The sequence below is a fragment of the Pelobates fuscus genome, chromosome 9 (genome assembly GCF_036172605.1).
Source record: "Pelobates fuscus isolate aPelFus1 chromosome 9, aPelFus1.pri, whole genome shotgun sequence".
In the NCBI taxonomy this organism is placed as follows: Eukaryota; Metazoa; Chordata; class Amphibia; order Anura; family Pelobatidae; genus Pelobates; species Pelobates fuscus.
In genome coordinates, this window is record NC_086325.1 from 19,962,130 (window position 1) to 19,989,677 (window position 27,548).

At 40.1% G+C, this 27,548-nt stretch overlaps 1 protein-coding gene across 1 annotated transcript; it reads left to right on the forward strand.

The window, feature by feature from the left end:
- The first annotated feature begins 378 nt into the window (after positions 1–378).
- LOC134573494 (uncharacterized) lies at positions 379–26,398 on the forward strand. Its single transcript, XM_063433261.1, has 21 exons — positions 379–517; positions 2,813–2,940; positions 9,602–9,690; positions 10,553–10,648; positions 11,400–11,504; positions 11,808–11,860; positions 12,128–12,264; positions 15,441–15,493; positions 16,752–16,841; positions 17,687–17,797; positions 18,721–18,776; positions 19,522–19,658; positions 19,760–19,833; positions 20,897–21,001; positions 21,410–21,505; positions 21,897–21,949; positions 24,318–24,433; positions 24,779–24,834; positions 24,946–25,047; positions 25,167–25,260; positions 26,127–26,398. The coding sequence occupies exons 1-20, from the start codon at positions 410–412 to the stop codon at positions 25,256–25,258; spliced, it is 1,857 nt and encodes a 618-aa protein (XP_063289331.1). The 5' UTR covers positions 379–409; the 3' UTR covers positions 25,259–25,260; positions 26,127–26,398.
- Positions 26,399–27,548: the final 1,150 nt, after the last annotated feature.

Genomic DNA, 27,548 nt, shown 5'->3' on the forward strand with positions numbered 1-27,548 from the left:
ATCATCTTAGTTAAATCCAGTTTAGTCACAGATGATAATACAAGAAAATATGTTATTGTTTGACTTCAGTTCCAGCCTGTCAGAGAATCATGGGACTTGTAGTCCATCAATAATTGAGGAGCCAGGGTTCCGCCTCACGTGTGAATTAGCACGTAATCCTGCAACTGGCTAAAAAGGACAGATATCTGTTTTCAATAATTGTAAAATATGCCAATCCCTCTCTGCAGGAGGTTAAAAGGCCGAATGAAGACATTGGTAAATATTTGGAGTAGGTTTGTTACACACTGTTATCTTGTCCTCTAGGGACCTATGGTCATGAACATCCAGAGGGGGTTTGCCTGCCAGTACGGGAGGCTATATAAAAACTACACCAGGGAACCGGTCACCATTGTCACTGTTACACAACACCATGAGGACTTTATTTTTCTGGCTGTCACTGTCCTTTTTCTTTGCTTCTCTCTATGGAAGCCCCACGGATTGCAATGAAGGATATGATATTCCAACTGACTTGACAAAGGTGAGAAAAGCTAGAAGAATTACGGAGCACTTAGTGAATGTTAATACAGATTTTTAAAGAGGAGCACAATGGAAGTGGGAGAAAAAAGGCAGAATGAGACAGTGTAAAGGAGACCGGAGGGCAATAGTGGTTGAGAAGGTAGTTGAGAGAGGTGGGTTAGAGGAGAAATTGCATGTGAGTGGGGTACAGGAAGGGGGGATGTGAGATAAAAGTGTGAAGGTGATGTCATAAGGATCAGAGGTGATCTAGAAGAGAGGTGTAAGGGAGAGATATAAATGAGAAGGAAATGGTGAGTTGGAAGATAGAAGAGAATTATAGGGTAGGATAGAGGTCAGTCAGTAAATACTGGGGAGATGTATACGAGTATTACAGATTAATTTCCTTTATTCCCTACTTCTCCAGGCTTCTTGCATGTTCTCCTTAAATGAATCCTGTCCCATTCTGTGCTCCCCACTATTCAATGCGGCCTTTATCCTATGTAATGTTCACATTATATAATTTATTAACTCGGCCACAACATTCCCAATTTGATACACTGGATCACATTACCGTTAACCTGATTTTCTATATCCTTGATAGAACCGGTTCTGTCCTCACCTGGCACTAGTTTTGTGTTTCTTCACAGCTTCTATTAATAACTCACCCACTCTGCACGTTGATCGTCCATTAGACGTACAACTCAGCCCTTGTTTGTCCACGTTATCCAGTTCTTCTCTCTCTGCACTGACACTCGGACCTCCATTTAATATTTTTTGATAAACTTTTCAAATAATTTATATACAGAAGTTATAATAAAAATCTATGTAAATTTTTGTTGATAAATGATTTGAAAATGTTATCCAAAAAGATTAAATCATTTGAAAAGCCAATTTAAAACTATTAAAGTCCAGATCTCTGTCTCACTACTTGCTCATAAATTCAATGACTTTGTAGATGACATCCAGATCTTTCTTGATTCTCCACGCAAGATCTCCCCTCCTATATGTCCTCCTGCCTCCCTGGCATCTTCTCCCAAATATCTTTATGTTTTCTGAGAATAAGAACAGCCAAGGCTACCCCACTACCCCTTAACATTCTCTGCTATTTCTTTCTCTATTCTGATTCTGCCTCCTGCAAGCACTTAGCTCACAATGCAGGACTCCTATTTCATTCCCCTTTACTCTTTTAGACCTGAATATCTTTTGTTAGTTCAATTTGCCGCTTCCACCCATTCGATATCTCGATATGTCCTAGGAAATGGTGATTGGGCAGATTTTTCAATAATATTTAAGAAGCTTGGCCACTCTTAGCCATGTTTCATTCCACAATACTCTATGGATCCTCCTCTGAATGCCTCAGCTCCTCCCTTGCAAAACCCAACTGGCTTTCTATCTGTTGACCCCTTTTTTTAAAGCCTTACATTCTCCTGGCCTCCAAATATATTCTCATATCTGGAAGCAGATTCATTAAAACCTCTGAATACATGAGTTTAGCAAAGGATTTCATAGACCAGGGGTGCCCAAAAAAGTAGATCCCCCGATGTTTTAAAACTACAGATTTCATGAGGCATTGTTTTTCTAAAGCATTCTAAAGGCACACAGTGCATTATCGGAGTTGTAGTTCTACAACATCTGGGGACCTACCTTTTGGGCATCCCTGTCCTAGATTCCCTCCTCCACCTTCCCAGCTGACACATATGTCCTCGTCTAATTAGTGCTTGTCCATTAGACATACAGCTCCGTTCGTGTTTGTCCATGTTATCCAGTTCTTCTCTGACCATAGCCCTGACTTTAACCTGGTCTTTATCAAACTCTAACCCTATTCACCTTTTTCTAGGCTGCATGTGCCAATGGAGCATTGTGGGAAGTAAAAATAAAACTGATGTAATTGTTAATGGTGTTAAATAAATATGTTAATTAGTGCTGCGTTAATATATCAGCCAAGTCTTAGTGTCTAGTTCTACAATTATATATGATTTAATCATTTATATCATATTTTGATTTTAATGTTTTATGTGAAACGTTAATTTATATAATATTCCCGTTGACTCAGTGATTATCATTAAAGACAGAGAACGAACGACACTCCGTAGTCAATGTTACATAAACAACTAAATAACTAAACAATGAAATAAATCAGACGATCAGTGACTGGGCATCAGACAAGTTTAAACTCCTCTACATGTAGATTGTCCACCATTGTCTTGACATAGTGTTAGTTACAGGCTTTTTTGTTGTTGTGAATGATGATGGGAAATTAGAATCAGTGATGATCTGCAAGGAAAACCGAGGTAATGATTGTCATGTCTATTGACAGGTAAACGGTCTGTGGAATGTAAAGGTTATTGCTGCCTTCAAAGAAGCTGAATCGGTGAATGTAATAAATTATCTGTATGCAGAAGTATCTGTCACTGAGACTGAAGCAAATATAACGTCCAGCAATCCGTGAGTGTCATGGTTACACAAAATGTAACCAAACTAGTGTCAGTAATGTATGTAATAACCACACAGCGACATCATCACAGGTACTAACCAGATAAACATACTGCCAGCGATATACCACAGTGCGCCACCATCACAACCAATGAATTCAGGAAATTACAGCTGGTATACTGTACTTAATGTAAGCTTGTTTGAGCAGGGCCCTCTTCAACCTATTGTTCCTGTAAGTTTTTGTAATTGTCTCATTTATTGTTAAATCTCCCCCTTTGATAATATTGTAAAGCGCTATGGAAAATGTGGGTGCTATATGAATACCAGTAATAATAATAATAAATAATAGGGCTACTATAAAACAATGGCCAGAGATATACTTCCTGCAATATGCGTAATGTCCACTAGGTGTCCCAATTGCATGTAATGTCTGTTGAAACCCAATGGCTATTATTTATTGAATGGCCACTTCACATGCAATGGCAATAGGAGTAATCTCATGTAGTACGCACCATAACCACAAGGTGGCACAATCACAAACATTATAGGATCATATTATATCACCATCACAGTGAATAGGCTTTCTGAATATGCACATATACACATCCTCCAGTCGCTAGTGACCACTTGATGGCGCTGCCATTCTATAGTTTGGGGGTGCCAAAAAAGGTAGATCCCCCAGATGCTTTAAAACTAGAGCTTCCATGATCCTTTGTCATTCGAAAGACATTCTAAATTCATGCAAAGCATCATGGGAGTTGTAGTTCTACAGCATCTGGGGACCTACCTTTTTGTGCACGCCCGATATAGTAATTTCTGTAGCATATATATAAATTATTGGTAACATTCTAGATGTTTTGCCAACATTTATATGGGTTGACCTTCCACATCTTTGGAGACAAGAATATAAAACATACAAACAATTTAATAACAATGTAATAATTTAACAGACAGCAAGTAAAAATCTCACATTTATTTGATTCCTTACTAGAGAAATATGCATAACTCTAGCCTTACTAATTGTGATTAATTGCCACGTTTATTAAAAATGATTTTTTTAAATTGCATTCAATTTATCACATCCTTGAATTGAATATGTTCGTGGTGTGGCACACGCTAATGGTGACCAAGTTGACCAAGTTAAACATTACTGGCAGGATTTTATTACTGAGAGCAATAACTAGCTGACAAGTTCTTACAAAATATATAAAAGAGCACAATTACTTTCAAACCAAACAATATGAGTGGCATTTGTAACAATAGCCTTGATTCAAAATTATCAGCAAAGCTCAGTAGAAAATTACCCACGGTGTTCGGCCGACATTCGGCCGACATTTATCGAATTATGGCTTGATTTGAAATCAGCCGAATCGAATAAACGGGTCGGCTGTTTGAGACAAATCCTATGAGAAATGTGACTCGGATGCAGATTTACTGGCCTTTTTAATAACTAACCACGTTAAAGAAATTCAATAAAAGCCCATAGGGGTCAATGTGTTCTCCAAGTCAGTATAACGGAGATTTTAAACCTTGCCACAAGTGGTGGCATGTCCACAACGGCTGCTCACTATAATAAAATTAGCAACCGGGCTTTAGTTAAAAGAACAGTTGAGGTCAGAAGACCCCTCCTCCTATGATTTAAAAAAAATAAAGGGGTCAGCTGGTGTGTTCTATCATTAAAATAAGAGGTGGGACTTAGTGTCCCCCAGTGCACCCACCCATGATCAATGAGAGGTGCTATCAATAAAAGAAGCGTGGGTCTTAGGGTATTAGGTTTAATGAACGGGGGTAGACAGACCATTCCCCCCCTCTCTCCTGTCCCCGAGTGCCAAGTGGTGGGGCTGTTAATATAAATATTAAAGCTGAGGGACTAAGTGTCCCCATGTGCCCAACTCATGGTCAGCAGATTTAGCCTCTACGTTGTATAAACCCGGGGGGACCTAATGTCTGCCTAGCCTTGCCCATTTATTATTATTATTGTTAGACTCCCCACTTGCCACCAGTGAATGTGGGGCATTGTAACATTTATTCCCCCTGCCTTCCACCTATGGGTGGGGGCTGGGAGCACATGAGGTTCCCTTGCTTTATAAAAATTAGAGCCCCAGTTGTTCTACTCCAGTCGCCAGTGGCTGCTCACTGTTTAGCAAACATGCCCCCAGTCACAGCAAGTGGGGCACAGGGGAGGCTTAAAGCCTCCCTTATACTAATGTTGGAGTCATATTGACCCCCACAGATATTTTTTTAACTATTTCCTAGTACTGCCAGCGGGCAAATAGTAAAGAAAATTCATTACCCACAGCTTTTAGCAGTCAGTATTTTCAAGGCCATTAATCGAGGATTATGCTGTGATAAATGGTTTTGAACCATAGAAGTCGATCATTGCAGTGCAATGAAAAGCGATTTTTCGAAAAGCGATAATATTCTATCCAATAGTGACTATGTCTCAATAGAAACTGGATCTCAAAAAAGCACCCAGAAAGCAATATCTAGATCCATTCGATTTTTAAAAAATAAAATATTTGTCTGAAAGGAACACTATAGGGTCAGGAACTTAAACATGTATTCCTGACACTATAGTGTTAAAAAAACACAATTTTGGTGTCTTGTTCCCCCTTAAAAGTTAATAAAGCTAATCTTATTTTCACCGCCGTGTGGACCTGCACAGCGCTGGCCCCACCCACTATCCACCTCCTTGCTGACATCATCAGAATTTATGATTTTAGCCAATCCAATGCTTTGCCATATGGAGGAGGCTGGAGGGGGCGGGGTTGACTTGGCCAATCAGCACCTCCTCGTAGAGATGCTTTGAATCAAAGCGTGCAAAGTGTAGAGACACTGAACATTAGTTCTGCACACTGTGCAGCACTGCCCTAGGAGGCACCTATCTGTGGAGTGGCCAATGGTGGTATCCCTAGGGGGCAATGTAAACACTGCCTTTTCTCTGAAAAGGCTGTGTTTACATGAAAATGCCTGCAGGGAATGGTTATACTCATCAGAACCAATACATTAAGCTATAGTTGTTCTGGTGGCTATAGTGTCCCTTTTATGGATTTAATGACCGGAAAATACACAGTTTTTGCATAATTCTGCTGCCACAAGTATTACATAGAGAAATACATTTCCTTTCAAATATAGTATGAAAACTAATTACACTGCCGTGAGCAACCTACAACTCCCATCAAGCTCAGCTAAGAACTGGTATTCTTATATTGCACAATTTAATTATTGACATTGCTTTGTATATGCTAGCTCTCTCTCTTACACCCAATGATTGCAGCACAACTGACAAATGTTGCAGATTATTGTATTTATGTATTATATTACCAGACAATATTTTGGTATTTAGTAAGATTTTGAAATACTCAACTTGGTTCCTCCTCTTTATCATTCTTTATTTATAAAGCACCATCATAGTCCGTAGCGATGTCATGGGGTACGATTGGTACAAGTAAAATTGCTCAGTACAATATAACTAAGAGATAAGCCAGGAATTTGACACACAAGTACCCCATTATCGTGGAAATTTACAATCTGGATGCAAACAGCTGAATTAGCAGTTTAAAGGTATACTGTTGTGCCAGGAATACAAAGCTGTATTCCTGGCACTACCGATCCCTCTGCCAACCCCCCTCCCTTGCGCCCCCTCCTCTGTCCCGCGCTGAGCGGGGTCTAATGCGCATACGCGGCAAATGCCACACACACATTAGACCTCCCCATAGGAAAGCATTGAATCAATGCTTTCCTATGGGGAAAAATCTGACGCTGGTGGTCCTCATGCAGAGCGTGATGACGTCCAGCGTCAGATGACGGACCAAAGTCTGCTTAGATTACGGATGCCCTCAGGGCCGGACTGGGAATGAAAAGCAGCCCTGGAAAAAAATTCCATACCAGCCCCGTAATGCATCGCGCCAGCATAGTGCGCAGAAATGGAAGCGGGAAAAAAATTGAAAACTAGCACTCAAACATGAAAGAAATCGTTTGTGCATGGAGGGGTGCTGTGTGCGTGAAGGGGTGCTGTGTGCGTGAAGGGGTGCTTTTTATGTGTGGAGGGGTTCTGCGTGCATGAAGGAGTTCTGTGTGCGTGAAGGTGTTCTGTGTGTGTGGGGGGGGGGGGTTCTGTGTGTGTGGAGGGGTGCTGTTAGTGGGGGGGAGGAGTGTAGTGTGTGTATGGGGGGGGTTATAGCATTGATATATTTATATAAAAAAAACTTTTTTTAATCCCCTCCCCCTTTACCTTTGGTCAGGGCCCAGGGGAGAGGGGGAACTTTTCAATCCCTGGTGGTACAGTGGTGGTACGTGCTGTTCAGCCTGCAGCTCCTCTGGCTGCAGGCTGACTTCGCTCTTCTCCCGCGAGAACGGCAGGCAGGTCGGAGCATTGCCATGGTAACGCACGGCAACGCTCCAACCTGCCTGCTCGCGGGAGGAGCGTTCTCGCTTGCAGGTTCCTTTCAGACCGGGTAGGGGAACAGAAGCTCCCCTACCCAGTGGCATACACAAGACCTATGGGGCCCTGGTGCGAAAATTGATCCCTGGGCCCCTCCCCGCACGCTTACTCTGCGCAGGCCGGGGCCGCAACACATGGCGGCGGGCACCTGGTCGCAGGGGTTGCGACCCCTGCGACCGCGGTATGTACACCAGTGCATGCAGATGCACACACACTTAACCCCTTAAGGACCAAACTTCTGTAATAAAAGGGAATCATGACATGTCCTTAAGGGGTTAAAGGACCACTACAGACACCCAGATCACATCAGCTCAATGAAGTGGTCTGGGTGTCAGGTCCCTCTAGTTTTAACCCTGCAGCTAAAAGCATAGCAGTTTCAGAGAAACTGCTATGTTTCACTGAGGGTTAATCCAGCCTCTAGCGGCTCTCTCACTGACAGCCGCTAGAGGAGCTTCCGCGATTCTAAGACACTGAACGTCCATAGGAAAGCATTGAGTGATGCTTTCCTATGGGCGGTTTGAATGCGCGCACGGCTCTTGCTGTGCATGCGCATTCGGAGCTGAGCGGCGGAGGGATCCCCAGCGCCAAGGGAGTCCGGCGCTGGAGAAAGGTAAGTGCTGAAGACACACACACACTCTCACGAACAGACGCATACACACTAGCTAACAGACACACACATTTACTGACAGAGACACACTCAGCGACAGGCATACATACACACTCACTTACAAAACATACACTCTCACTGACAAACACACACTCACTAACAGACATCAAACAGACTCACTAACACAAACACACTCAGTAACAGACTCACTGACACTCACTAGCAGACACACACTCACTGACACTAACACTCATAGTAACACTCACAGTAACACTAACACACACTGTAACACACACACTAACACTCACAGTAACACTAACACACTAACACTCACAGTAACACTAACACACTAACACTAACATTCAGAGTAACACTAACACACACACTAACACTCACAGTAACACTAACACACACACACACTAACACTCACAGTAACATTAACACTCACAGTAACACTAACACACACACACACACACACTAACACTCACAGTAACACTAACACACACACACACACTAACACTCACAGTAACACTAACACACACACACTAACACTCACAGTAACACTAACACACACTAACACATTTTTTTTTTATTTAATCCCCCCAGCCTCCTTACCTTTTGGAGTGCTGAGGGGATTCCCTGGGGTCCAGTGGGGCTGCTGGGCTCCAGGGGGGCCGGTCACCCGGCGGGCAGGCAGGCTGGCCGGTGCGCGAGGGAGCACTCTCCCCTGAGTGCTTCCTCTTCAGCTCCCTCGCGCGCCGCGTACTGATACCGGCGCCGGAAGATGACATCATCTTCCGGCTCCGGTATCAGTGCGGTGCGCGAGGGAGCTGAAGAGGAAGCACTCAGGGGAGAGTGCTCCCTCGCGCACCGGCCAGCCTGCCTGCCTGCCCGCCGGGTGTAAGCAGGGCCAGCCTCGGGGGGCCCCCCAGGAGAAGAGGCTGGCCCAGTGCCACTGCCACTACCCGGTCTGCCAGCCCGGCCACGCTACATTCTGTGACCGGCAGGAGGGGAGCGCATCCCCTCCTGCCGGTCACCCTGTAATTGCGGCCCGGGCTGGTGCACACTAGGCGGCCGCGCACCGGCCACCTAGTGTGCCGGCCCACCGGGAAATTTCCCGGTGTCCCGGTGGGCCAGTCCGGCCCTGGATGCCCTCTAGTCTGAGGGCAGACTTAGAGCTGCAATGTAAACATTGCAGTTTTCTGGAACGGCAATGTTTTACATTGCAGCACTAGGTACAAAGGGGACACAACACCCAGAACACTTCAATGAGCTGAAGTGGTCTGGGTGCCTACAGTGTCCCTTTAACTGAGAAGTGATTGGCATCAGTGTAAAGTGTTGCAATTCTAACTGAAAAGTTCAAGCTCATCAAAAAGTTCCCATTTACTCTTGAGACCCTGCAGGACAATGGACTATAACATCTGCAATGCAAGCAATAACCACTGGGTGTCACTATGAGATAAACCCAGGATTTATACAAAATATCTCAAGTCCTATTATAAAATACACAGTGAGCATATAGAAATCTCATACGACACATTCTGCAAGGAGTGACAGCGCCTGTATCCCCACTGTATATTGCATTACTGGATCTTTACTAATTCTTCATTTTTTCATTTCAGGATCTACAATTTAGAATTGGAGACCACCAGAAACAGGAGAATAGATGATCAGAAATTATCCTTATCTTATATGGTTAGATCAACCGAAGGTAAGAAATTAATTAATTTTATTTTTATTATTAATTGTGTAATAATTTGCACTTTGTGTCATATTAACACACATTACAATTAAAGATATGAAAAAGAAAGGAGCATATTCTAATTACGATGTAAAGAAAGTCAGGACTATAAAGACTTGAAAGGGTCACGTTGCCTGGAGTCTGTATGTGCAGCATTTCGCTTTGAAACGCTGCGCACACAGAGATTAACCCCTAAGCTACCAGCGATGTAACTCTACCGCTAGCAACGCTATTAGCCAGCCCAGAACAAAGTTCAAAGCTGGCTATTCTCAATTATCTGCAAAATTGGCATCTGATTCCAGCACACACAATGGTACCACGACCTTCCCCTCCATCCTACCCCCAGTCTGTCCTCGATGCCCTCTCTCCGTCTCCAGCGAGGGGGAGTGACATCAGGCAAAGAGGATCGAGCTGCAGGGAGAAATTTAAATTTTTCTTTTTTTTTCTTTCTTTTTTTTTTTTTTGAGGGGGGGAGTCAATCTCAGAAATTAAAATATAGGTTTTTGGTTGGAGTAGCCCTTTAATGTGTAAATAAATATATTTAACGTAAAAATAGAAAAACAATAGCATACTGGGATTTCACTAAAAATGATTGTGGACAATTGATATGGTAGCTTTTCTGCAAAAATCGCCAAAAAAAAAAAAAAAAAATTCTACTTTTCCTGCTCAGTGACTTCGATTATCTGGGCAGTATTCATGATAAAGCAGAGAACACACACATCAAGCATATAACTGGTTACTGCATGGGTGGGACGCCACCGACAAAGCATTTATCTTCACGTAAATAATGCACCTGCCATTAACTGATTTATCTGTAACTTTCTCTCTGCAGGAGAAGTTTATACTTTAAAATTTTGGCAATCCAATCCAGAAAGTTTGATAGCAATCCAGGATTTGGATAATGAAACTAAAGTGGCTTTTTTATACAGTAAGTATTACTAAAGAGCATGTTAGCGAACATCAGCGGCCTGAGTTCAGCATTCTTCTTACTGCATTATAAAAATAATAATGCGTTATCAAACGAAAACAAATAAAAAAAAAAAGATACTCACCTTCGAAGTTCCAGTGTTTGCTGTAAATCCCAGGAATTTTCAAAAACTGCAGTGAGCTCTTATCAGACTAGGGAGTACCTGGAATGTTTCCAATAAATCCTTGTTCTTCCATGGTACATGTACACAACATAAAACCCTTTGTAACAAGGGTTCATGGGAATAAACTTGCTGCTGCACTTTTAAAAATGTGTTACAATTCCAAGATGGCCGTCTCCCGGCTAATACGTAGACAAATATTTAGTGCTAATTCAAACTTACTATAGCTCGCTATAGTTGAAATATTATTTTTATTATCTATTTGCATTAAACTGACTTATGGGAAGAAGTGTTTTGCTTTAATATATTCATTGCTGACTCTCTGTATAATCACTAAACTGTGTTAAGAACCCAGGATAAACACATTCTAATGTGTAATAAAAAGTAACGCTGGAAACTAGCTAAACTATTCAGTAAAGTGTGACATCTCCGGTAGAAGCCAAACTAGAAGCACTTCTGACTTAGGGGATTTTTTTCTGGTTCAGTTATTTTGACCCTAAATTTTCAATTCATTTTGAATTCTCACTTTTGTGAATAACCCTGTTAGTGAACCTGATTGCTAAGCTTTTCTAACCAATTTCTGTGTTTTAGGCCGAGGGACATCCCTGCCAGAGTCCGAGGTCGAACATTTTAAAAAATGGAGCAACTGCAAAAAACTTGTCTTCCTGAGGGAGTTTGAGATTGGTGTGAATTATGGTACGGCATTTTGTTATTATATAGATCATCCACCATATGCAACAGGGCAATATTAACACATTGGGGAGCCATTAAACGAGTATCAATGCCGTGCGACCTTCACACTTTCTTTCATTCTTTGCCACATATCGTACAGAAATTGTTTTTCCTATATTCAAACTTAATCCGAAAAAAAAAGCCACAAAGTGGTTAGAACCCTCATCGGTGATCAGTTATCCCTACTCATTGCACATTGACAGTTTATTGAGTATATCGGCCGGTAATAAAGGCATTTCTGACGCTAATCCCTTTTCTCCATTTTAGCTCTGGAATGCCACGGACTCTTTGAACACTCAACGCATTTGGATGACATTGTGGTTTGTATCTATTAAATGACACATCAGTTCCTCTATATGCTTATAGGAAAAAATAATGATCTTTCCCTTCTGTGTATTCTAAATCACTGTCACTATTAGAAGGACGGTGAGAATTGTTAAAGGTCACATATTGTATTCCTCCTACGCATTTCACGTCTCACTTCTAACCTGTCACTTAGGTATGGAAGAACCGACTTTGTAAGGGACAAGATTTAATTATTGATTCTGCCGTCAGTTGGGGTTACTTTTAAACTCCTTCTTTTCCAGGATAAAGCCACATGGGGGCTGGTTGCAAAATCTTCCAGCATTGTTGATATCAATTATCTAAAGAGGATCCTGTATGAAGGAAAGCTGGAAATCAGCAAGACGGGAGACGTGTATAGTGTTCTTGAAATCCTGACTCTGTAAGTTATCTCCATCTCTCCAAAACCTGTGTGTTTGTGTATACATGAATCAAAATCAATATTGTGAATTGTGTACATAGTCTAGATTAGTGTTCTGTGCCTGGATTGGTGTATGCTGTCTGGTTTGGTGTACTCTGTATGTATGTATGTGTGTGTGTGTGCTTGTCTGTTTGTATGTATGTATGTATGTATGTGTGTCTTGTGTGTGTGTGTGTGTGTGTGTGTCTGTTTGTATGTGAGTATATCTGTATGTGTGTGTGTCTGTCTGGCTGTAAGTGTCTGTCTGTATGTATGTGTACCTGTCTGTTTTTTTATGTATGTGTCTTTGTGTGGATGTCTGTATGTGTGCCTGTCTGTCTGTATGTGTGTCTTTCTGTATGTGTGCCTGTCTGTCTGTATGTGTGTGTCTGTCTGTCTGTATGTGTGCCTGTCTGTTTGTATGTATGTGTGTCGGTCTGTATGTATGTGTCTGTCTGTGTCTGTCTGTATGTATTTATGTGTGCCTGTCTGTTTTTATGCATGTATGTGTCTGTGTGTATGTGTCTATGTGTGTGTGTGTGTCTCTCTCTCTATGTATGTGTGTGTGTGTCTGTCGGGGGGGGGGATAAGGAGGGGGGGACCCACAGATCATTTTCGCACCGGGGCCCCATAGTTTGCGTGTACGCCACTGTCTGGATTTGTGTACTCTGTCTGGTTTGGTGTACTCTGGATTTGTGTACTATATCTGGTTTGGTGTGCGCTGTCTGGTTTGGTGTACTCTGGATTTGTGTACTCTATCTGGTTTGGTGTACTCTGGATTTGTGTACTATATCTGGTTTGGTGTGCGCTGTCTGGTTTGGTTTACTCTGGATTTGTGTACTATATCTGGTTTGGTGTGCGCTGTCTGGTTTGGTGTACTCTGGATTTGTGTACTCTATCTGGTTTGGTGTACTCTGGATTTGTGTACTCTATCTGGTTTGGTGTGTGCTGTCTGGTTTGGTGTACTCTGGATTTGTGTACTCTATCTGGTTTGGTGTGCGCTGTCTGGTTTGGTGTACTCTGGATTTGTGTACTCTATCTGGTTTGGTATGCACTGTCTGGTTTGGTGTACTCTGGATTTGTGTACTCTATCTGGTTTGGTGTGCGCTGTCTGGTTTGATGTACTCTGGATTTGTGTACTCTATCTGGTTTGGTTGCGTGCTGTCTGGTTTGGTGTACTCTGGATTTGTGTACTCTATCTGGTTTGGTGTACTCTATCTGGTTTGGTGTACTCTATCTGGTTTGGTGTACTCTGGATTTGTGTACTCTATCTGGTTTGGTGTACTCTGGATTTGTGTACTCTATCTGGTTTGGTGTACTCTGGATTTGTGTACTCTATCTGGTTTGGTGTACTCTGGATTTGTGTACTCTATCTGGTTTGGTGTACTCTGGATTTGTGTACTCTATCTGGTTTGGTGTACTCTGGATTTGTGTACTCTATCTGGTTTGGTGTACTCTGGATTTGTGTACTCTATCTGGTTTGGTGTGCGCTGTCTGGTTTGGTGTACTCTGTCTGGTTTGGTGTACTCTGGATTTGTGTACTCTATCTGGTTTGCTGTGCGCTGTCTGGTTTGGTGTACTCTGGATTTGTGTACTATATCTGGTTTGGTGTGCGCTTTCTGGTTTGGTGTACTCTGGATTTGTGTACTCTATCTGGTTTGGTGTGCGCTGTCTGGTTTGGTGTACTCTGGATTTGTGTACTCTATCTGGTTTGGTGTGCGCTGTCTGGTTTGGTGTACTCTATCTGGTTTGGTGTGCACTGTCTGGTTTGGTGTACTCTGGATTTGTGTACTCTATCTGGTTTGGTGTACTCTGGATTTGTGTACTATATCTGGTTTGGTGTGCGCTTTCTGGTTTGGTGTACTCTGGATTTGTGTACTATATCTGGTTTGGTGTGCGCTTTCTGGTTTGGTGTACTCTGGATTTGTGTACTCTATCTGGTTTGGTGTGCGCTGTCTGGTTTGGTGTACTCTGGATTTGTGTACTCTATCTGGTTTGTTCGGTGTACGCTGTCTGGGTGAGATTATGTGGAATAAACAGGAATATGACGTAATCATCCACCATGTAGGTGAAATTTGCTTCTCACATCTCAGAATTTGGGTCAAGCTGGTCAATATCTATGTTAGAGTTGGGAAAGGTCTCAGACAGGATGCAGTAAGCTGGCTAAAATCCAATATAAAGGGGAAAACAATGAAATCTAGTTCATAAAAACAAGTAATAACAGGACAGGGCTCTGCATTCTCAGGTAACAGGACAGGCCCCTGAATTTTCAGGTAACAGGAAAAGCCTCTGTTTAATCAGGTAACAGGACAGGGCTCTGCATTCTCAGGTAACAGGACAGGGCTCTGCATTCTCAGGTAACAGGACAGGCCCCTGACTTCTCAGGTAACAGGAAAAGCCTCTGTTTAATCAGGTAACAGGACAGGGCTCCGCATTCTCAGGTAACAGGGCAGGCCCCTGACTTCTCAGGTAACAGGAAAAGCCTCTGTTTAATCAGGTAACAGGACAGGGCTCTGCATTCTTAGGTAACAGGACAGGCCCCTGACTTCTCAGGTAACAGGCAAAGCCTCTGTTTTCTCAGGTAAACAGACAGGCCTATGGGTTCTCAGATAACAGGAGAGGTTTTTGGGTTAATAAGTAAGAGGGCAAGTCACATGGCTCTCAGGTAACAGGACAGGCTTCTTGGTTGTCAAGTAACAGGAGAAAACTCATGGATCTCAGGTAACAGGACAGGCTTCTTGGTTGTCATGTAGCAGGACACACCTCATGGCTCTCAGGTAACAGGACAGGCAAATTTCAATTTATTTTGCTAACATCCTGGCATTAGAAAAAAAGGGGCACACCCGAAACATGCATTTATCAGCAGTGGTGCTGCAGTAGAGACCAAAATTTATATAAAATACAGATTAAAGAACAGCGCGCCCATAAAATACAGTTTTAAACTTTCCCAAGATGCACAACCTCCACACACTGCAATAAGCTAGGAATAGTATTTTTATGACATTATGTTATATCGATATTCATTCTAGCCCAGTACAGACCGTTCCTTACAGGAGCACTGCTACGTAACTAACATTTATTAAATCATTTCTCTTTTCTCATTATCGTACGGTTGCTGATGCCCAACTTTTATGTCATTCTCTGTTTGTAAACCGCAGGCCAGGAGGTACTCACCTGTCTGAAAAGAAATACACCAAAGGAGAGAAAGACTGTGAGTATTAATTATTGCGGACGGAGGCGGCCATTGTTCTTCTTTAAGCCACTCCCTCACTACATCCTGGGTTGCCCCCGAAGGTTTATAGCCCAGCCAGTCAGGAAGGACTACTGGCAGATCAACTTCAGTCACGGGAGCAGCTGTCGGAAAACATTGTTCTAAAATATAAAAAAAAAAAAGATTAAGATCCCCAAGTTTAGATCATGTATGAATAGAATTGGGTATTCAGATTATTATTATTAATATTATTATTATTAAAGAACAAATATAATCTGCAGCGCTATATAACGAATGGGTAAACAAAACATGTCCGTAACCACACAAAAAAATTTAAATAATTTCAAAGACATCCAGAAACATGCTATGATAAGGGCCTTAAAGGAAAGCTGTCATCATTTTTAATTTTTACAGAAAATAAAAGATTGAATGTGATATATATTGTTGATTATTTTGTAATAATATAAATATCAGTTAATAGCTCTTTTTAGTACACCTCACGGGTTAACGTTGTTTCATGGGAGCAGCCATCTTTAGCCCTTTTTGTAAACAAAAAATACACACCAAGGCCATAAAACATGTAAACTATTTTAAATTAATATAAACAACAAAAGATGAGTAAAGATCCCTAAAATAAAATGGTGCTACAATCACCTCTGTGGGCCACACCGCCACAAATACAACAAGTGATACAAAAAAAATATACAAAATTGGTGAGAGCACTCAGAATAAAACAACTTTACCCAAACTTTGTCAGTCAATCTAAAATGTTAAAACAAAAAAGAAAGACATAGGGTAATATTGTTAACATTAAATTATAATGCAGTAAGTAATGGTCTCACTCACATATCCAGAGCCACTTAAAAGTTACATAAGAAATTATAACAGTTTTCCTTTATACGGCTGACGTATGTGAGGGATAACAACGTACGCAAAAGGTAAAGTGCAATGTAATCAGAGGAGAGATTGATTGACAGGTGTAATCACAGTAAATGATACATATATATTATATAACTGACATATGGTAACTATAATGCAGAGAGTGGGAGGACATAATGTATATATCATACAACTGATATATAGTGATTTTATTCAAAACAATGAGTTAACGTTTGTGCCGATCACCTTCGCTGTGACATTCGGTGTCTGTGAAATAAAAGTTTCTTACATTCCATTGCTTCTTTATATTATATTTTCCTGGCCTCTGTCTTTTGTAATGCCTTTCCAGTGTCTAATTATTTTATTTGTCGTTTAACAGCTGATGTTTCAATATCAACATATAAGACTGAGGAAGGTTTATTGGTTGTTGGAGTCAGGTCTAAGGATTTTCGAACGCTTTTCCTGGCATGTAAGTGTGGTCCGAGGTCATATAAACGGCTTTCCTTATAGGGTATATTATTTGTGCATATATATATAATTACATCATCCACATGGCACATAAAAGGGATTGTGAATAAATTACACTAAAAAGATGAAGGTATTTGGACAGAATATCGATGACATACTGGCAATGAATATATGTCTTTAATTCTGTTGCATAATTTATATGGTCAAAGTGGGCATAAAAATACAATGCTACCAAACCATCCACCATGAGAATGGCAGTGTCATTAGATCCGGTTCCTCCTGTAAGTGAGCATTATTGGTGCAACTACAAATTGCGTAACAAAAACAGGTTACAGATCAACTGTTTGAAATGACAACCAACCAATAGTAAAAACATACGTCCCATTATCAGGACTGTCCTGAACCAAACTGGGGCTGTTGTCACCTATGTGCCAGGGTCCTGGCTGTGACATTTAGTTTAGGTCGGAACCTAGATACAACGTTTTTCATCACCATGCTTTCTTGAGTCTGAATCCTAGTGGTAACCAATGGCTGCACTGGACACTACCAGCCAAATCCATGCCAGAGGGCTTTTCAGTACAGCTGCATGATGACCGTGACATGATTTAATGGTTTAGAAATATATGAAATTTGCTCTAAATATATTTGTGGACCAGCGGCCACCGTATACTGGAACTGACCATGAGATTGGCAAGCGAACCAGACCCCCAGATTCCTTTGATTCCTCTGATACTTTCATTAAAGTAACATGTTTAAAGGATTGATATGTCCTTAAACCAAAACGTGCGATTTAAAAATATGTCATTGCTTTTATTTTATTTTATTCTTTTATTTATTTTTTATTAGCTAAGTCATCTAAAGCTAAACAGTCAGTGCTGGAGAAATTCGAGAGGCAGGCGCAGTGCTTTGAAACAAATCATATTTATCATATTCCTGGCAGCAAAATACCCGAAAATGGTAAGTATTGTATATCTATCTGTCTGTTTTTTTGTTTTCTCTTTCTTTCTTTGATATCTATTCTCTCCCCCCACCTCCCTTCCTCCCCTCTATCACCCGACCCTGTCTTGCAGTCCATGTGAAGCCTATTTTGGATAAACATCTGACCATACATACCTCGCCAATACTATATCACAAGTAAAAATACTGTATAAACTTAATACCAGCTGCCAATCCGTCTAACTGGTTCTAGACTTGAGTAAAGTGAGTTCCCTGTCTATATGGCATGAATTATTGCAGATTGTTGTACGTTAAAAGTTGTGATTTTTGTTCATTCTTCATTAAAACTCTCCTACCATTTCCATACCCATTGCTTGGTCCTTTTTCACTCATTGCTCTTTAACGAACTTTGATTAACAAATATCATATATATATATATTTAAAACCTTGCCTAAAAGATGGGGACATTGTGTTTTTTTTTTTGTTGCTATTTCCTGATTCCGTGGAAGTTTCTACTGATTGAGTGATCTTATTGTGTATTCTTCTTAAATTGCATCATTACTGGTGCAGGAATCGAAACAGGTTACTCGAAAAGGAGGATGCAATTAAATAGTAGGTGTAATATCTATTTAAGGCAGGTAGAGTTACATCATTACTTTCTTACTAGGTAGCTGGGGAGTGTTTTAGGCAGATCCAGGGAGAGACAAACAGGGTTATTTACTAAACGGAGAATTGTCGAAAATCCAAAGAGAATTTAACGTGAATTTCAAACTTGTCCAAATTAGCCAAATTCAGACAAAAATTCAGTCAGATGCTTTCAGTTGAGCTAAACATTGAAATTCACGTTGAATTCCCAACAATCCTCAACTCCTCATTTAGTAAACAACCCTGAAAGTTTAATTTAACCTCAACCCTTATCTCACACCTAGAATTCTGTATTTCAGAAAAAGAAGCTTGTACCAAAGTCTTCGATCAATTATTGCCAGTGATCCTGAAAGAGGTGAATATCTCAACTATCATCTGATAATGCTTCAAACAGCAAGTAACCAATTTTTAAAATAAGAAAAAAATAAATAAATATATTAGACTTATGGATTCAGATTCAGACGAAATTGGGATTCGGTTGAAAATTGGCCAATTCAGTGGTTTGTCTGACTAACGAATGGCCAAACCGCCAGATGAGCAAATCAAACAAGTCCCAAATCAGATGATGAATGCAGTACTTCCATTTAATATTTCTTGACTCTGGATACTGAAAGATCAAAATTAAGAAAAGGAATATGTTTAATTTTGCTCTTTCAGCACCCTAAGTTGGTATCCTTACGTGGACTTGCCATATTTAAGGATTCCATAAGGAAAATATCTTCTAAACATTTACTAAGTTGGTATCCTTAAACATGGCAATCCCACAGTTACCAAATTAGGGGACTATCTAATAAACAGATCAAAATTAAGAAAAACAAGATAACACATAATTGGATCTGTCCGAATCAAACAACAAACAAAACTTATTGGACAAAATTTAGTTGAACCGAATTGTCCAATGAACAAATTTGGTTCATCTAAATCCAAAATGTATTTTCTGACGAACTGAATATTTAGCACATCTGAAATGCATATATATAATCTGCTGATGAAAGTGGTGTTAGAATTGCATTCCTCACTCTTTCCTGGAGTAAAAAATATAATGTTTCAGCCAATGAGAAGGCTTATATCTCACTATAACCAAGACCTTCCCCTTACAGTCCATAGGTAAATGGAGTCTGACCATTTCCGCCTATGAGAAGAAAGATCCTACTCTCTCTGATGTTTTGCTCGATTACGCATGGATGGAAATAGACTTTGAGAATGGTAGACCACACATGTCCTATGTATCCATAAAGTAAGTGTCAAAGATTGTGAAAAAGCTGCTTAAACTTGAGTAGGGCTTCTCTAATTGCCCTTCCTCTGCTGGGTCATAATAATATGATCTATGTATTTCAGTGAAGGGTCCTTATTCCGGATGGGGAGGGATAATATTGAACTGGAAGACACCAACGGTTTGGTAACATTTAAAGGTAAATTCTAATCCTTAGAAATCCCTAGTCTTGTAGGGAGCCAAATGGGTCAATGGTGACCATGTAACTTTTTGAATAGTTTTTAATACCGGTACTTTGCTCCTTGAAATATTTAGACATTGTTATTGATTCTGTCTTTTTATGTTTTACTCCTTCCTAGTGAATGGATTCACTAATTCACCCACCAGAACAAAATTCTAAATATTTAGCAATCACCATGGAAACCAATGGACTGTTGGACCTGCTGATTGTAGAACAGCTTTTTATGCACAGAGGGTTATTCACCAAACTGAGAATTCAAAGTGAATTTCACATTTAAGGTTTACGTAGCTGAGCTGGACGGATAACTGACTTAGAGAATGTTTCTAGGTCGGCTATGTTGTCCTTAAATTTGTAATTATTTTTGAAATTACTGTGAATCCTCACGTTACCCAAAATTCCTCTCTCCACTCCTTTCTTTAAATTGTGCCGCCCACCGCTGTCCCAATTACTCTTTTTTCACTAATTGTTATTTAATTTCTTTTTATTATTTGCTGAAGTATATATAGTCTGAAATTCAGAGAGAATTTTAAATGTTTGGCCACAATCGCCAAACTGATCTCGTAGCTGATGATTTTCCAATTTGGTTATTTCAGCCTCAGATATAAAGGGGATTCTGTCACTTCTTTCAATTTCACCTCACTGAATAAGACATTGCTCTTATCTGCCGTCACGGTCTATGTTTCTATAAGGAAACATAATATTAAAAACCCTGGGAAGTGACCGATTTCCTTTACAATTCACTTTGAATTCCCCCAAAATTCACAGTTTAGTGAATAACCTTCAAGGTGAATTTTAAATTTAAGATTAAAATAGTTGCATTCTCCAAGTCAGTCATGCTTTCAGTTTGGCTACTCGATCTTAAATTTGAAATTCCCTTTGAATTACTCACTTTAGTAAATAATCCTGAATGTGGATTTCCAAACTCATTGCACGCTGTGGGTTGCTGTACGTATAGTAGGACGCATATCTCCATGGTTGATCACTGCATGTGTTTGCAAACATAACTCCTTCTCCACTCCAGATAGAAGCACATCGCTCAGATCCACCATGTACCGTGTGAGCGCAGACTGTATCATGTTCTCCACCCTATCCCATAACAACCCAGATGGAATGGTTTTCCTATTCTGTAAGTAAAAGTATTTCATCCTTCTCCTTTCACCATGGCTAATGGTTTCCACCCCTGGTAATATGATGAAAATATTGGGGAATGCAGATCTACTTGACCCAGGTCTGCTTTTAGTAGAGACTACGATGTAACATAGACACCATATTGTAACACTGCGGGATCCAGGGACCAAATATCAGTGCCATCAACCACCAGGGCATGATATTATTACACTAAACTAGTAACGTATAACCGTGAGCCCCTGAACAACCCCTTGAGCATTTGCCATTAGGTTCAAAAACATTTCTTTGTATTTTTATCCTCTTTTGGTCAAAGCACAATTAGCTATTCTCCTCGGACTATGAACAGAGAGTTTATACTCATGTACACACAGCACTGATGTTCTCCACACTCTCTCCATTACAACAGGTCGTTCTACCCAGGTTCCGGGCGTTGACATTAAGAAGTTTGTTGATTATGCATTCTGCATGAAATTGAACTACATAGTGATAAGGAAACACTCCTGTGAGTACTGGGATGGATGTTTGGGAGTTAGGATGACTGTACTGGGAGAGTCAAAATGGCTGCCAACAGGATGCAATATACAGGCCCTTAATGAAGTTGGTGGGGGAACGGATGCTGAAAAGCAAAGTAGAGGAAGGGAAAAGAGATAAAGGAAGAGGAGTGGGGTGGAGAGGAGGATGAAGGAAGGAGAGGAAGTAAGATAGAAGGTAATAATGTGGAAATAACAATGAAAGATGGGGGAATTACATCATTTAGGGAAATGGGAAACTGGTGATACTGAGGTTAGCCAAGTGCCGAATAACACTAAGGTGTCACTGGACTATATATGGACTTCATGTTGATGTTTTTTTATTTTAACATATAATTATACATTTGTTTTTTGTTTTCCCAGCACTGGGCTGCTTAGATTTACCACACGAAATACAGATACTGGAAGACCAGAAGGTAATATACATGTGTACATAGAAAGTATATAGAAAATACGCTTCATTTCGTTGCTGATGTTGTCACCATATATTACAGGAAGGCCTAGCAATCTGTGATTATTCAGCGTTAATGAGCTATAAATCCCAGAGGGTTCTGGGAGTTTGATTCACAGAGGCTGTTGACTTCATGGGTTTTAATGAATATAAGCAGGAAAGAGATTTATGCAGTGAGAATTTCAGAAATTAATTTCTCTTTATAGCAAAGTCAAGAACATTAGGGCTTATCATCGTGTTTACTGCAATAATTTAGCAACAACTTGATGATCGGCTAAAATGGCTGTCACTATCACTGGAGATCACCACGTTTCTCTGGCTGCAGTTTTTAACATTTAAAATCTGATAATTAGCAGTTACTAAGGTTTTCAGGGTTTCCAGACAAAATCAGTAAGACTCTTGGTAACATATACTAAATATAAAAAAAAATACCATTCCTGGCTTTCTTGGTTAGAGAAAAAAATTGCGTCTGCAAACTCTCTGGGCATTCTGTACTCAAAAATCTAAAGCCTATCCGGAAGCGTGGTGGGTTTAGTTTTCTATAAATACCTGTGATATTTGGCAAGACAGGTATTTGGAAATGCATAGGGATACTTGCTCAGAAGATCACACATGAGCTGAATTAACCTTTTACGGTCCTGGTGGAGTTGGCAATGAATTGGAAAATTAGTGCTTTTCTTGACGTTAAAATTACAGAATGTAAAGTGATGGTTAATATCAGTGGATATGGATGTGATTAACGAGCTGACATTAAATATAATGGATGCCTGTTGATATTTTCTTTTAATTTTAGCTCCAAGCATCTAAGGGCTGTTGGTAACTACTGCTTAATGCATAACGGCTGTGTTTAGCTACAAGTATGGTAACCAGTCCTTTGTTGAATATCAGCTGGTGACACTTTTTCTGATGGTAATGCTACTGAACTTAAAAATGGTTGTCAACGTAAATAGGGCTCGACTTCGGTCATCGTTAATCACAGGATTTCAAATTGCAATTTCAGGTTGCAATGTTCAAGACAAACAAAATTAATAGATCTTAGATCTTACTGCCTGTTTTACCCCTTTTATAGTGAAGTAAGGATGATAATAGCCGACATGTGTGAAATTAAACTGTTCTGCCAAAGGGACACTCTGGCCACCATAATAGCTTATCAGAATTAAGTTGCTATGGTGCTAGGCGGTCCCAGCTGCTGGTAAACTCAAGGGGATAAACCATTAGCAAAATATTTAACCCCAACGTCTTTAATCCAGCACCCATCAGCTCTGCCCCAGAAAGTTTGTTTCAGTCCAGAGGCTTCAATCAGCTCTCAGCCTGTAAGTTACTCCCCATTCACAAAATAGAGGGAAAAAGTTATGTACTACAGTGTAACAGTGCTCAAACTTTATTTATTCTAATTAAGCAAGCAGGAATCATTTGTATAAAATTGGTAACTCTGCTCCACATATCATCTGCTCAAGGAAGGTGTGTGTGGTGTTAGTTCTGCGCATGTGCAAACCCTTTACAAATTTTGGGGGGTAGTTATTTAAAAAAAAAGGGTTTTCTGGGGTTTGTCAATTGTCTGTTAATGTATTAAAAACTTCTTAGGAAGGATTCCCTGACAGTTTACCAGGGACCCCTATCCACGCATGACTTTGGCTGCCGATCCCAGAAATTCTGTTAAAAGTGTTGGAGCGAGGATGGGGGGGCATGTCTGCTAAACAGCGCAAAGCCAGTTGCTGCTGACTGCGATAAAAGACTAGTGACTGGGGAGTTAGGGCTCTAATTAAATATACAAGGCTGGTCAGCATGGAATTGTCCACCCCCTGAGTTGTCCACAAGTCCCCACCTGATTGACCAGGGGTCCCAAGCCCAGCCCGTAGACACCCCCCACACAAAATTAATCCAATAATAATAAGGGTGGGGCAATAAAACTAATAAGTGTAAAACAAATTATATTTACCATTAAATGTCTTGTTTCTTTGTAAATCTCTACTTTAAAAAAAAGAAAAAAGAAAACACAGGCTACACACACACCAACACAATAGCTTGTATGTCATTCTTAATTAATGAGTAACAGGGTTAGTCATTTAAAAAATCGTATATACATTTTGATCAGAGGATTTTTCTCGAGCACCCGACTCGTTTATCTGGCATTAAATCCAGTAGAAATTTGATGAAAATATTGTCCGACTCCAGTGGATTTTCAGCTGGGTTTTGTTAATAATATAACATTGAGGCATTTGTGGGGTCTTATTCCATGATTAAATCAATAAGGGACAGACAATATGCTATATGTAGTATTATTACTGTTTGCTGATAAAGCGCCGACGGACTCGTTTTCTCTCACAAACCAGATTGCTGGAAAATGGAATGTTGTTGCCGTGGCATCTAGTATAATGACAGGTGAACATGATCTAAGCCCTGAGATGCACTTTAATGTGCTAGACGAGAAGATCACAGTCACTGGCAGGTGAGATACGAACTGTTTTTACACGGTGTGCCTAGTATTGGTTATTGTTATATAGGGTGCCATGCTATCGTTACATAATATAAATTGCTGGAACTTAATTCTTATAGCTCAAGTAAATGGCAGTGTGATTGACCAAAACAGCCCAGACAGTCATTTTTGCCCAGACAGTCATTTTTGCATAGTAAGCAATGGACACCTGAAGTGTGAGAACAGAAGCGCTGTATGGTTTTATATCTGTGTTGGTGGACATTGCACTACAGGAAAAATCTGGCTTGGTTTCTTCCCTACTGTAACTACAGTGAGGCCTAGCTCAGCATCACGCCTAATGTGTTAATGTGATTACAGGAATAGTACGCTCACAGTGGACCGAAAAGAAGGGAACAGACTGCACTACACTGCAGGTAGGATACAATACCTGAGAATGATTTATATCATTTATAAGAGTCCATTTAAAGGGGAAGAAATAAAGGTGTTTTGACTCACACATTTGCTATTGTATTTCTCTCCATTAGATGGCGCTGTGATGGAATTTAGATTTTATGAACTAACTGAAGATCTTCTGATAGCTTGGAATGGGAGCCCCACCTCCCATCAGATCTTTCTGACCTTATTGTGTGAGTGTCACTTCTGTTATGTATTCCAAGGACCTAACCTCTATCTTCATATAATTTCAATGTATCAGTTTCCCTTATACATAATGTCTGTTTCATTCACGTGTTTTCATGTGTTACAGCCAAATCTGATCGTGTGGACTCAGCGGACATTGATAGATTCAAACATTTTGCATCCTGTTTGACGGTTCCTGTGGTGTTTATAAAGGAATAATGGTATGAAGATTATATATTCGCACACTGTGCTTTCCAAACACCAGCCGCCATTACAGGGCACTGTCATATCATTGTTATTTCACGTTTCCTTTCTATATGTCCCATGTATCTTGGCAGTTACCTTTATTTATATTTCTTTTTTTTTTACGCCTGATCTTAGCACGTGGGCGCCACCATTTTGTTTTCCTCTGTCGATGATCTCTGAGGTTTGCCTTTCTGTGGGATTCTTATGACTGATGGATTGTGGGTAGATTACCTTGGCAATAGAACCTTACTTAAACCTCTAGACTTTGACTGAGTTTGCTCAAAACCATCCTCTATATAAAAAAAAAAAAAAGACCAACCTTATCTTGTGAATAAAAAAATGAAACGAGAAATGAAGAAAGGGGAATGCAAAAAAAATAAAAAATACATATAGAGATGTGGAGAAATAAAGAGACAAAAAATTATTAATTACAGAAAAATAAACTTGCAAAGTGACAGTGCTGCTTTAAGTACAGGGTAAGGGGTCAATTCCCTGATTTTGTGAATTAATGAGCCAAACTTAAAAATCGGGATCATTGGGCAACATCCAGGACTTTTGAGGTCTACTAAGTATCAAAGTGAAACTGAAAGATGTGTGTCGTCTGGAACAATAGGGATCTAGGTCCTTCATTTTATTTTATTTTTAACAGCAAATGACAGTCTCAGCTCTACTACTACACAAAAGTCATTGTCTGTCTAGACCTCCACTAGGTAATCACTCTGCCCTAATAGTGTGCATGTATAACACAGAATGCTGTTGCAATGTTCCCATTAAATCATGTATACCTTAAAATGCACACAGACCAACTAACACCCTCCATGTTATTTCTATCTCTCCGTAGGACAAAGTTGCCTACAGACTGAGAAAGACTTGAAATGTGGTCACCCAACCAGTGCATTGCCCCGCAGCCGGTGTCCGACTATCTAACCAGAATTGGATTCAAATAAATAGAAACATTACACAGTAACTGGGTCTTCTTTGTCTAGAGAGACACAGTGTATCGAGTGCTAATTTTCCTTTCTGATTCTACTAAAACTGACCTAAAGGGGGCGTAGCATTCACTGTTTGTAGCTCTTTATATGCCGGATTAGCACACAGTCTCCTCTAAATCCATTTTAAAGGGACACTATAGTCACCTGAACAACTTTAGCTTAATGAAGCAGTTTTGGTGTATAGAACATGCCCCTGCAGCCTCACTGCTCAATCCTCTGCCATTTAGGAGTTAAATCCCTTTGTTTATGAACCCTAGTCACACCTCCCTGCATGTGACTTGCACAGCCTTCCATAAACACTTCCTGTAAAGAGAGCCCTATTTAGGCTTTCTTTATTGCAAGTTCTGTTTAATTAAGATTTTCTTATCCCCTGCTATGGTAATAGCTTGCTAGACCCTGCAAGAGCTTCCTGTATGTGATTAAAGTTCAATTTAGAGATTGAGTTACAATTATTTAAGGTAAATTACATCTGTTTGAAAGTGAAACCAGTTATTTTTTTCATGCAGGCTCTGTCAATCATAGCCAGGGGAGGTGTGGCTATGGCTGCATAAACAGAAACAAAGTGATTTAACTCCTAAATGACAGTGAATTGAGCAGTGAAATTGCAGGGGAATGATCAATACACTAAAACTGCTTTATTTAGCTAAAGTAATTTAGGTGACTATAGTGTTCCTTTAAGGTTGCTTGCTGAATAAACTGAACACAGATTAGAATATTTATTTCAGTAAAAAATCATCTTCCAGTTCTTTTAATGCTGGGTTACACACACCGGGGAAAGTCCTGATATAATTAAAATATATACAGTATGTTTAAAATCAATAAAAAGATCCTGTTTCATTTGTTCATTTTTTTTTTTTTTTATATAAATTGCTTGTTCCTTGGTCTCTATCTCATTTGCTGTGCTAAGAAAGTCTGTTTAATCAAATTTGATTTCATCGCTTAGAAAGTCTGAGCCGCTACAGACTTACGGCCAACACTTCCCATAACTTGACTATCAACCCCTTCGCTACTAAATTAAAAACACGAGACGTATAGCTAGCGTGTAAACGTAGAACAAACTAGTTTGATTCACAGAATTCAATAAAATTATTATATAATATATGTTTTAATTTCTTCATATTTTGGAGATAAAAATAATTTTGGACACAAGATGGTACCACCTACCTTGTAATTTCCAACCGAGTCTGCCATATTAAAAGTAGGTTTAGTTTGCTTTGCAATGCAAAAAAAAGTAAGATGTTTATTCCAACCCTTTTTCTATTATAATGTTT

What these genes read in the sequence shown, in the direction of transcription:
- LOC134573494 (XM_063433261.1), top strand. Translation starts at nt 410, where the DNA reads ATGAGGACTTTATTTTTCTGGCTGTCACTGTCCTTTTTCTTTGCTTCT. An exon ending in AGTGATAAGGAAACACTCCT is followed by an intron (nt 21,506 to 21,896) that starts GTGAGTACTGGG and finishes TTGTTTTCCCAG; the next exon opens with CACTGGGCTGCTTAGATTTA. An exon ending in GATCTTTCTGACCTTATTGT is followed by an intron (nt 25,048 to 25,166) that starts GTGAGTGTCACT and finishes CATGTGTTACAG; the next exon opens with CCAAATCTGATCGTGTGGAC.